Here is a 12,465-nt window from a genome sequence, read left to right as displayed (position 1 = left end):
TTTTGCTATTTTTTCATTTGAATCCTGAAAAGTTAGTTTTGGATTTATAAGGTTTCCACCCGACAGAGACAATATTGCAATTGGCAAAACAAAGATTTGAATGATAATAGAACAGAAAAAACAAACAAAAGGGGGTTAAATAGAAGCTTGTAACTAACTATGCCGAACTGGAACTCAATCGGAGCACAATCGATTGATCATTAAAATAAACATGCTGAGAAAAAGGGTCGTGGACGCTTTTATGATGTTCAAGTGGGCCCTGATCTACAAAAGGTTGAGAACCACTGTCTTAACTTTAACCACTTAAGCCCTATTGTGCTGGTGAAAATGTCCAGAAAAATGGAGGCTAGGTTTAATGTGCTCAGTCACTATCCACATTGTAATGTGGAAATGCACCTGGAGCCTCAATGTAGAAGGGATTTCTATGCATGTTATGTATTAGTATGGTTAAAGAAGCATATCACGAATGTCTCTCCTTAAATAAACCCCTTTAGTTCAGACAATTTGAGTTATGTGTCTCAGTGGGTATTCCACTATCCTATATGGTTCATTGACTGGAGTAACCCGGGCCCAATGGTCTATACTAGGCATCTAGGCCTCCTCCTTTTTTCCCCTCTACAGTCTACACCATTCATGACCACTTACTGAAAACAGCTGATCTACAAGCTTACAATACATTGCAGGCTTGTAGATCTATTTTCACTGAATATTTGCCCCAGAATATTAGGGTTCATGTAGTTAAAATGGGTGACTTCTCTGACATCATTGTCATAATTATAGATATCTTTGTCAGCTACTGTAAATGAAGAGCCAGAAGACTGCACTTTGAGATTGGTGTTATTTATTCACAACTAGGAAAGAAAAACAACAACAGTTTACTTCTTGTCACAATTACTGTCCTCTCAGCGCTTTTCATATTAGGTCTTACAACCGTTTTAAGCAGCTCTGTGATCGACCATGAGCCGTGTATGTAGATAAAGGTTTCCCAAATGTTTTCAACTCTAATCCCAAAAGAGAAAACTTACATTATACATTTATTACACAAATTAACCACTCTTGGTAGTTCACTAATATGACATTTTATTCGATCAGTTACTCACCCCATGAAGCCTTAAATTCATGGAGATTTTTTGGTTGTTATAATATTGCAATATTTGATGAATTGAAGTAAATAATAGGATGAAGTAAAACTAAATAAAAATGATAATTTATAAACTCCAGAAGAACTCTGTGTAATCCGTGGAGGACTGCACTGAGGTTATAAGCAAATGTTTAAAATATGGTTTCACTCTTGTATAATGTGTCCTATTTATTTCAATTAATCAACAATGCGACAAAAAATCTCCATGAAGGGGCGAGTAAAGCCTAATACAAGCTCCTTCCAACGTCCAAACTTTATTTTGGCAAGGGAGGTGATATAACTAAGTTCTGATGGGCGGTATCAGAACTTTCTCAGAAATCCTACCCCTGACCCTCCGAAGAAAGCCCGTCTGAATCTGATCTTTTCCGACGTTGGAAGGAGCATGTATTGTATTTATAGAAAAAATAAGTCATTTTGGGGGGGAACTACTGTAAGCACTATTACAAATTTGCTGATGTACAAGCTCACACAACACATGGCATCACAACACGTTGTGAGCTTGTAGATCTGCTATTCTCTTTTTGAACATTTTTGAAAATGTTTTTTATTTCTTTCTGAAAAATATTTTTTGGGGGGGAAAAAAAAGAAGAGAAAAGAAAAATGACAGTAAAGGTAAAAAAAACAAAACAGGATACAGTAATTACCCCATTAAGACTGGTCTGAGACCCAAAATGGGTCACAGAGGGGCTTTTCCAGACAGGGAGTGATTGACGTGCCTAGTAAATTCACTTACAATGACAGGCAAGCGGGCAGATGGGGAGGCCTGGGCTATCTGACAAGCGGGCGCTCTCCCGTTGCGTTTGTGCTCGTCTCAAAGCTCACACGCCCGCCCACGACCAGAGTTGAAATGTGTTGAGCTTTTTTTTTCTGCGTGACACGTTAAAACGGTGCGTCTATTCACACGAGGAGCGCAGCGCCACCTCATGGATCCCAGCGAGAACGCAGGCGTTGTGTCGTTTTCCAGTCTGAAAAGCACTTAATGTTTGGGAAACAGAGGCGTAGATCAGTGGTTCTCAAAATGGGGTCCTTGAGGGGGGGGGGGGGGGGGTTCCAGGGGGTCCCCAGCAAAAGTAGCTAATATAGCATCACAATCAGTTTAACCAATTTATCCATTAATATGTTGGATATTTAAAAAAATAGCAGATCTACAAGATCACAGCGCGTCACTTTGTGCCGCACTGCAAGCTTGTACATCTGCTATTTAAAAAAATCTAAAATGTTTCGGACTTTTTTAACACAAATCTCTTCTGGGGGTCCCTGGCATAAACTCTTTTCAGATGGGGGTCCAGGGAACAAAAACATATCAAATTGGGGGTCCTTGGCACGAAAAAGTTTGAGAACCACTGGTGTTAGATGGCTACACAGCCGAGATTAAACCGACCTCCTCCTCTCCTCACCACACATGCAATGAGTGCTCACTGCTCTCCACAGTTGCCTGAGAACTGAGCCTCCGGTCGGCCCGGCTGGCTGCGTGCTGAATGATACCAGTGCAGGAGAGAGAGAGAGAGAGAGAGAGAGGGACAGTAGGGTCGGTCTGCCCCCCCCCCTCCCCGTGGAGAACAGCTGGCTCAAATCACTCAGTGCTCTAAAAACCAGCCCAGGCCCTCGTAAGGCATGCCCACTCCCTGCAGTGTGCAAACATCACGGCTTCAGTCCACGGTGCTAGGAAGGAGCGGGTCAGATAAGGGACTTGACCAGCGCCACCGTGTGGTCAACGCCACACGCTACATCCACCACATGGCCTGGCACTGTCACCTGGAAGAAGCAGGGGGGGGGGAAACAAAAACAGGTTTTGTATGCTCAGTTTTGCACATGAAACGGTAATTACATTACTGACTTTATCATTTGTTGTTACTTTATTTATGTTTATAAATGAAGTCATCTTACTCGCCATGGGAAGTACTGATCCTCTTTCTTCCCGATGCCCAGGCAGCCTCGCACATTCTTGCCCCACGCAAACAACTCTCCTCGATCTGGAAAATTACCGGGTCAAATATCATCTTTGACCTATCGGCAGCCATTTTGCTATTACATCATACTCGGGGATGGGAAGACCCACCCCCAAAAATAATACAAATATAAAACAAAATAATATAGGTGACGGCATAACAATTGTCAACAGAGAAAATGTATCATCTCACCTGTGATTGCAGCAAAATGACTGAGTCCACACCTGATGCTCCGGACAGCCACAGATGGGTTGAATTCAGATTGTCCAAACAGCGACTGGGGGATCATCTCAGGGGTGGAGGATTCAGAAAGCTCTGGTCCTTTTCCAAGAATGCCATAGCCCCATACAAACACCTCTCCTTTGTCTGAAAAGGTTGCACAAAACAAAATGGCACTTTCAAACACAGAACCCATGTTTTTCATATGTTTGAAAATGAACAACGTGGGGAGGCAGTGCTAACATATGTGATGCCAAAAGGATACAAAAGATGCATGGGCTCATTATATTTACTATGAATTTGGTATTTGTCGATTCTGTCCAGCAATTGAAGAGAGAATTAATCACATCACCAGAGTGCATTTTTTATTACATTGATTGTACTGTAACTAAAAGTTTCATAGTCTTGCGACTTCTGTTTTAGTGTGCAGTCACTCTAAAACTGTTTGTTTTAATATGGATAATCACTCAAAAAAACTGCTTGTTTTAACTTGGATAATCACTCTATAAACAGTTTGTTTGAATGTTGATAATCATTCTAAAAATCTGTTTATTTCATGTGGATAATCACTCTATTAACAGTGTGTTTTAATGTTGATAATCATTCTAAAAATCTGTTTATTTCATGTGGATAATCACTCTATTAACAGTTTGTTTTAATGTGGATAATTACTAACGGTTTGTTTTAATATTGATACTCATTCTAAAAATCTTTTCATTTAACGTGGATAATCACTCTAGAAACAATTTGTTTCAGTGTGGATAATTAGGTACTTTGACTCAACTGACCGTTGAGAATGGCCACCTGGGTTCCCCCGCATGCTGCCTGGACCACTTTGCCAAGCCCTTTCAAAGGAATCTGCCGGGGGGTGTTCATCTGATGGAAAAGAAGAATAGCAGAGCTCAATAAACAAAAGACAAAATGCATATCATTATGTCAAAATTCACATCATGGTATGACATGATACCAGTACACATTTGTACAGTATACCTCCCAAACAAAACCATGTTTCATGGATCATGCAATACCCCCTTATTTGGGTAGAAAATAGAATTGCTTTTTATTTGCTTGTTTTTCCTTGTCATTATAGGCGACAAACATTTTCAGAAATAGCACTATAAAAGAGGGCTTTAGTGGTGAATCGACTAATAAATTAAAATATTATAAAACAATCATTTAAAATGTGTTCACGTCGATTCGTTGATTTACATAATAGTATATATATGCGTGATTGCGTGTATATACGGTAATCGATACAAATAATGCATAGTCGCAGCCCTACATGCGATAAGCCCTCATACCTGTGTAGCGTCAGTGACTGAAGCCAGCTGGCGGTATTCAGAGTTGCCCCAGCCATAGAGCTGTCCATCTCTGGACACAGCCAGGCTACAGTCTGCATAGGTGTTGATCTGCTGCACCTCCACCCCGGACAACTCCCCTCCTACTTGGACCGGCCTGGAGCTCATGTCGTGGTGTCCCAGACCTGACAGGACAGGAGAGCATTCATTGATATCGTTGCTGTCAGGTAGAAACCTCTTATCTGTTAATATATATATATATTATTTTGGGGGGGGTCACAGCCTGAAAAGTTAAGGAACCCTTGGGTTAAAAGGACTATTTTAGACTCGGCCAGGGATTGATGCTTTCGTTTGGATCAAGACCTTACCCGTCTGTCCGTCAGCTCCCCATCCACACGCATACACCTTCCCCGTCTCAGTGAGGAAAAGACTGTGGTCTTGTCCACACGCCACCTGGAAGGAACAGACACCATGCCACTTACATACACTGTGAGACATGTGGCACAAAGTACGTCAGAACATGCAGCTGTCGGGCACAAACCTCTTATCTCAATATTTTAATTTTTGGTGATTTTTTCCCCCCGTAAATGAACACCCTACTTCAGGGGTGTCAAACTCATTTTGGTGTCCGGGCAAGATTGGTCAAATGGTGACTTGAGGTGGGCAGACTGGGCACGCAGACACGGAGACACGCATGCACGCTCATGCACATTCAGTTATACATCATTGTTTTTCAGTCTGTTGTCTCAGTCACTGCTATAACTACAGCATATCACTTTAAAAAATGTTATGAAGATTATATACAAATTAATTATGAATTAATTAATTGCACGTCCCACTGGAAGGAGACCCCGGGGCAGACCAAGGACCAGATGGGGGGATTACATCTCCACACTGGCCTGGGAACGCCCGGATAAGCGTTTGAAGAATCGATGGATGGATTATAAAAAAATGATAAATATTTTCAGTAAATAGCTACAGTACACAACATTATTTTTTTTTGAGGCCTACTATCAGCAATGCAACTCAGACAATGAACTCAGTTCAGTCGTTTTTATTGAACAATAACGAAAATTCAGAAAATGTCAATGAATCAAAATAATGACACTCAATGCTTTTTTTTCGGTTTTAGAATAGAAAAGAAATAACCCTAACAGTAAAAGCTCAGGTCAAAACAACATCATTTTATTTTTTTTATTTTTTTTACAAAAAAATGATGTACCTGACATCTCTTTGCTTTAACTGACCTGTCAACATCAGGGACCAGGTTCTGAGCAGTAGCTTTCATAATGTAATAATTACTATAAAATCTCCATGTCTTTTCAGCTCTTTATAAACAAAAAATGCATATTTATTTTTTCTATTCTTTTGTCTTTGTTTTAGCCAAAATGTATCACTTGCACTACATTTTAAGTGACCTTTTTACTTTTGGAAAATAATATTGAAGAAACTGTTAACTGGTTAATGTGTGTACTGTCACTTTAAAAGCGCAATTTATACTTCATCGTACAACAGTGTCACGCACCAAACATGGCCGATCTCCAAGCTCACACCGCGTCTGTTCGCACCACGTTGTGAGCTTGCAGATCAGCCATTTTCGGCAACGATAGACTGAGGCCTACTTGATCATACTACAGCATACTACATACTACAGCGATCATACAGTACTACACACAAAAGCATTAAAAGTAGCAGATCCACAAGTCGTCGATCTGCTACTTTTGCTAAAAAATAATAGATTAAAGAAAATTTGAATCCTGAAAAGTAACTGTTTTGGACATATGAGGTTTTCCACCTGACAGCCACGATAAATAAAACCTGAATTACCCTTTCGTACGATGGAGTTGCGCTCCGAAAACAGCCGATCTACAGTACAAGCTCACAATGCATCGTGACGCGTTGTGAGCTTGTAGATCAGCTATTTTAGTTAATTACGCATTGTCAATGCATGACTGAAGCTCGGTCTCATTACTCCACATCTAAGGGACGTTACATACCTGGATGAGCCTCTCATCGAAGCCTCGGACCTTGTGAATCACATGACTCCCACTGGGGGGGCGAGAGTAAACCAGATAATTAAGCACAGAAAAGAGAGCAGTCTTTCCAGAAAGGGTTACCTGTGTTTCTTTACGCTTCACGTCATTACACTTTAATTGAAACAATGTTATATGTAAACATTCCATGAATAGATTTGATCTTACATTTTCTTTCTTTCTTACATTACAATTAAGCAACGTGGTACAAGGAAAGCAACTGATTAGAATTGTCCACTGTTAGTTGAGGGAACTGGAACGCATTCCAGAAGAAAATATGCATATTTGGACAATGAATAGAGCTATTGAATTCCCACTGTGACTGTTTTACAAAACAGCAACTAAAACTACACCCACCACACACACACACACACACACACACACACAAGTATGATAACAGTGGATCTGCTGTAGGCAGCAGCACTGCTGCAGCCTTGCTGCTGTGTGCTTCTTTTGGGGGGGGGGCTGTGTGTAGTGTACATGCGTGTGCATTGAGCTTTACCTGTAGACTTCGTCTTCAACTATCCGTCTCCCACACTGTCCGTAAGCATTGTTTCCCATGCTGAAAGCTTAATGTGAGAGACAAAATGGATAAGAGAACAGAGATTGAGGGCAGGCTGCAGATCCAGAGCGAGGTATCATTCTCGCCCTCGCCACGAGGACTTTCCTCAGTGACACTCGTTTCTTTAGCTTGAAAACTTTGTCATACACAGTCCGTGTAGGACTGTAGGCCATTATGCTAATCTGCATTTCTGCCACCGTCAACAGGTGTTGTTACTATATTAGCACCAACAGTGTGCTGTCGATGAGGAATGACAATGAGATAACACACACAACTGAGTTGTATGACGTGAATGTTGAATTAATAGTATGTTTTGCTTACTTTAATATAATGAAGTATGATAGACACTGCAACTGGACTATTCACAAGCAAATAAAGTCAACACGTGAATGCAGCGTGACGTCAATGGAATCGTCGTCATTTAGAAATGAAATCGCATAGATGTATGAATTGAGATCATGATTATTTTACACTTCATTGTGCAGCCCTAGATGGGCCTTTATTTTCATTGATCTACAGAGTTAATAGGCTTTCTTGATAAGGTCTACAAAAAAAGGGTAAGCATGCATCATCTTACCACCCTCCATGTCGGTGAGCACCAGGGAATGAGCGCGGCCACAGGCCACCTGGAGCACTCTGGTCTCCTGCGGCTTCCGTAGCGGCAGAGCCACCGGTGAGGGCTCCAGCACATAGTCGTAGCTCTTTTCTGCTCAGAAAGACGGAGGACATGACAAGAACATAAGAGGAACATCGGGTTGAGTTTTTGAACAGTAAGCTCAAATGCAGATGATTTCAATTTCAAAAGCCAGTTAACCCACTAAGACCGGGAACGCATCCTTGTCATTTTTTTATTTCTTTGGCTATTCAAAAATATCAGATCTACAAGCCCGAGTGCCACGCTATGAGCTTGTAGATCTGCCATTTTTGAAAAATCATTAACATTAGTGCAAATCTTTGAATATATTATTTTTTTAAGCGAACATTTTGAACTCAAATCTTTGCTTGTAGCAGATCTACAAGCCCATAGCGCGACACTCAGTGCCGCGCTATGAGCTTGTATATCTGATATTTTTGAATAGCCAAAGTATAAAATAATGATTAAAGTCGTTTCACAGATGAGTTCCTGGTCTTAATGGGTTAAAACACACAAGAGGCTGATAATAATTCCTCTCACGGCGATCATGTTGGGTCCGTTGGAAGCCCAGCTGAGAGTCCTTGTTGAGGCCCATGCCCCACACCTTGGTCACATCTCTGGTGGACGAGGCTATGAGAGTGAAGCCATAGCCACACGCTGCAGATGAGATCTATGGAGAGAGAAGAAGATTTGTGTTAAAAATGTATCTATAATTGTCTGAAGTTGATTCAGACAATATAGAACATCACCAAACCCAGTACTGTTTTTTTTATTTTTATAAAAATGTTAACTTCCTGTTGATTTTACTATTTGAAGATCCGGAGCCAGATTCACGGATCCAGTCCGGATTGTCTTCCTAATAAAAATTGGAAAATCAACAGGAGGTTAACATTTTTATTTAAAAGAAAAACAGACCTGGGTTTGGTGATGTTCTATATTGTCTGACTCAACTTTGTTTGCATTTGTTTATGTGCTAAAAGAGTGACTTTGAGAGCTGTGTCAGCGTACAATGTAAATCAATGAGGAACATATTTTGAATCTACAATTTCTAATCACTGGAGCAATTATTTTTGATTTCTTGTCCACCTTTGGAGTTACATCATGGCAAGGTAAATACACAACCCAAACCTCTACCAAAGTGGTCTTGTCCTTTAAAAGAAAACACATGACAGACATGCTTCTAAAAAAAAAAAGAACATCAAGGATAACAGCACAATAAAGTCAAGACATATTTCCATTGTGGTACTGTACTTGGCCTCGGACAAACAAAACAAAAACAACAACAAACAAAAAGGAGTTGGAGTTTACCTGATCTTCAGTGTCCAGTCTGTATGGAGTGAACTGGTATTTTCTGGGCGTCTTCCTGCCAGTGTCAGGCACTACAAAGCTGGGGATACCCAGAGCACCGGTGTAGCTGAATCCCCACACAAACACTTTATGGTTTGGTTTCTTGTGCTGGCCAACATACTGAAACACTGGGACATCGTCCAATTTCTCCTGTGATTTGGACGTAGTACCGCCGACTGTTGCGTAGCAACGAAGCCCAAGTCCCGCTCTCCTCCCGGGCGGGGCGCACAGCCGAAGACACGGCAACGCCATCCTGCAGAGACAAAATGACACAACACCCGAGTTACAGAAGCTACAGTACGTACAGTATACAAAAGGGTCAAAACGTTGTTTAGAGCATTGGTTCTCAAAGTGGGGTCCCAGGGGTCCTTGAGGGAGTTCCAGGGGGTCCCCAGCAAAAGTAGTTAACATAGCATCACGGTCATTTTAACCACTTTATCCATTTATACGTTGGCTATTCAAAAATAGCAGATCTACAAACTCACAGCGCCGTCACCTGGTGCCGCGCTGCGAGCTTGTACATCTGCTACAGTTTTGGACACATGAGGTTTCCACCCGACAGAGACGGTTAAAACTGATAATCGGCCGACTCGTTAACCAGATCCAAAGCCACTTCGAGAATATGTTTTAGGCTGTGCTAACCAACCATTACTGGATTCTCTTTGATGCTTCTCGTCCTTGTATATGCGATCCGTGATTAACTGGTTTGTAAGGCCAGCTAATCGTCCTGGTACTCTGGGGAGAGTTAAGATGATCTTCGAGCGTCGCTGAGGACACGGGTTTAACCTGGGCATCCAGAGTCCTTTATACCGTTGACGGTGGCCCCTGATGTCACTACGGTGATGTCAGGTAGTGTCAGGCATATCCATATATGGAGCGGGCTATGTCAGTTACTACGATGTCAGTCCTGGAGGTTTCGGTTATCTCCATGTATGGAGTTCCCAGGAGGGGTGTTCTGATGTCAGAGCTAGGTACGTTTAGGAATCTCCCTTTCTAGAGATTCTATGCTGTCAGACTTCGTAGGTCGATCGACTCCATTTATGGGGATCTCTATATATAGGCTAGTGCTGGCAAGTATGCCCTGAACGTTCGCAACAGAGACCATAGAATAGAAAAGCAATACTCATTTGTTGTTATGCATTTTGGGCGGTGAAACCGCCCCTATATGTGAGGTTTGGATTTTGCACCCCCCCCAACCCTGCGCTGTGATTGGCCACCAGTGTACCCCCCTAACCCTGCACCGTGATTGGCCAATCACAGTCTATTCAGGACTGTGATTGGCTAGTGAAACATGACACATGTGCAAAGCCCTATAAATAGGACTATGCACTTAAAAAAAACACATTTATGTTTTTGGGCGGTGAAACCGCCCCTAGATGTGAGGTTTGGATATTTGCACCCCCCAATCCTGCGCTGTGATTGGCCACCAGTGTACCCCCCTAACCCTGCACCATGATTGGCCAATCACAGTCTATTCAGGACTGTGATTGGCTAGTGAAACATGACACATGTGCATAGCCCTATAAATAGGACTATGCACTTAAAAAAAAACACGTTTTTTTTAAAGTTAGGGGTGTACAATGGTTGGTCCATAATATTACTTTTCTTTAAGTGAACTTCCATCACTGTGATGACCACTGTGACCACACCGCCCACTTCACACTGGGTGTGATTTTTTTTAAAGTTAGGGGTGTACAATGGTTGGTCCACAATATTACTTTTCTTTAAGTGAACTTCCATCACTGTGATCACACCGCCCACTTCACACTGGGTGTGATTTTTTTTATTATTTTGAACATATCGACATCAAAACTTGACTTACTGAAATGTTATGGCCACAGTTTAAAATAAATATACTCAGGAGGCAATCATTGCAACTCTTTCACTCCATTTCTTATTTGTACCATATATTCTTCAAAAAGGTGGGTTATCTAACTATGGTTTCTCTTGCCATTTTCTAAACACAATGTTGTAGTTGGATAAAAGGGGAAAGCCAGAAAAAGAGAGAGAATCACTGGTTTAAAGGAGTGGGGAAACGAATTTGTAAATAAATGCATTTTTCATTAGTTTGGAATTCTGTTTGGTATTCTGTAGCTCTGGTCCAGAGCTAGGTATTCTGTATCAATATCAACAATATTACTCAGAAGTATATTGAAATAGCAGATCTACAAGCTCACAACGCCTCGCGATGCGACAAATTGTGAGCTTGTAGATTTTCAAAAGATTTTATGCATTTGAAAACATGTGAAATGGGATATTCTGCATAATGAGTAATTTCTACTTTTGGTACTTTAAGTATATTTTGATACCAATACTTTTTATACTTTTACTCAAGTCAATTCTGAATTTCAGACTTTTATTTGTAACATTATTATTTCTTGCAGTATTGATACTCAAGTACAAAATGTGAGTACTTTTTCCACCACTGATACTGTCATTACTGTGTAACCTGGCTACACTACATGTCCATTCCTTCTCTTGTCCAGTAAGCCACTATAACAAGGTTAAACTCATACCTCTGCATCCAGTCAACCAGACCCTGTATTTCACCAAAACACTGTAGTACAGTCCTACGAACAGACAACAGCAGCTATAGTAAATGATCCATACAATGATCCATTATAAATAAGTGGTACATGAGTTGATTGTCTAGTAGAACATAATCATATCATCATGCTTTCATTTCATGCTCACTTCACTTCCTCTACTGCTGTTCTTCTACGCCTCCTCGCACAAAACATGACAGACTGAAGCATACCACCACCTACTGGCAGGAAGCATGCACTGATATTCAAATAAATGAGCTCCTAGTAGTGGTGTAAAGTAACCAAGTACGTTTACTCAAGTACTGTACTTTTACTTCTACTCCACTACATGTCAAAGGCAAATATTGTACACAATGCTCACAGCGACGCATTGGTGAGCTTGTAGATCTCCTATTTTCGAATTTTTTTTTATTTTTATACATTTGAAAACTTGTGAATTGTGAAATGGGACATTCTGCATAATTAGTACTTTCTACTTTTTGTAATTTGTACTTTAAGTACATTTTGATACCAATAGTTTGTACTTTTACTCAGGTACATTTTGAATTCCGGACTTTTGCTTGTAACAGAGTATTTCTACATTGCAGTATTGATACATTACATCAATTACGGTACATTTAAGAATAAAATACAAATCCATCAATAACAAAATAGCTAGACAGTACCGCTAGGGGGCGCTATCGGATAATAGTGACAGCCGTCAACCATCATCATCATCATCACCAGCGTTGCCATG

At 40.9% G+C, this 12,465-nt stretch overlaps 1 protein-coding gene across 1 annotated transcript; it reads right to left on the bottom strand.

Annotated features, from left to right (window-relative positions):
- Positions 1 to 824: 824 nt before the first annotated feature.
- Positions 825 to 11,878, bottom strand: rcc1l (RCC1 like). Its single transcript, XM_080435645.1, has 12 exons — positions 11,700 to 11,878; positions 9,145 to 9,436; positions 8,377 to 8,506; positions 7,780 to 7,908; positions 7,143 to 7,209; positions 6,605 to 6,656; positions 4,976 to 5,060; positions 4,611 to 4,792; positions 4,098 to 4,185; positions 3,283 to 3,456; positions 3,029 to 3,114; positions 825 to 2,896 (listed from the first exon to the last, which is right to left on the bottom strand). The coding sequence occupies exons 1-12, from the start codon at positions 11,705 to 11,707 to the stop codon at positions 2,819 to 2,821; spliced, it is 1,371 nt and encodes a 456-aa protein (XP_080291771.1). The 5' UTR covers positions 11,708 to 11,878; the 3' UTR covers positions 825 to 2,818.
- Between the last annotated feature and the right edge of the window lie 587 nt (positions 11,879 to 12,465).

The sequence above is a fragment of the Gymnoscopelus braueri genome (assembly GCF_963280865.1).
Source record: "Gymnoscopelus braueri genome assembly, chromosome: 8".
Taxonomy (NCBI): domain Eukaryota; kingdom Metazoa; phylum Chordata; class Actinopteri; order Myctophiformes; family Myctophidae; genus Gymnoscopelus; species Gymnoscopelus braueri.
This window is presented reverse-complemented; position numbering and strand designations above follow the sequence as displayed.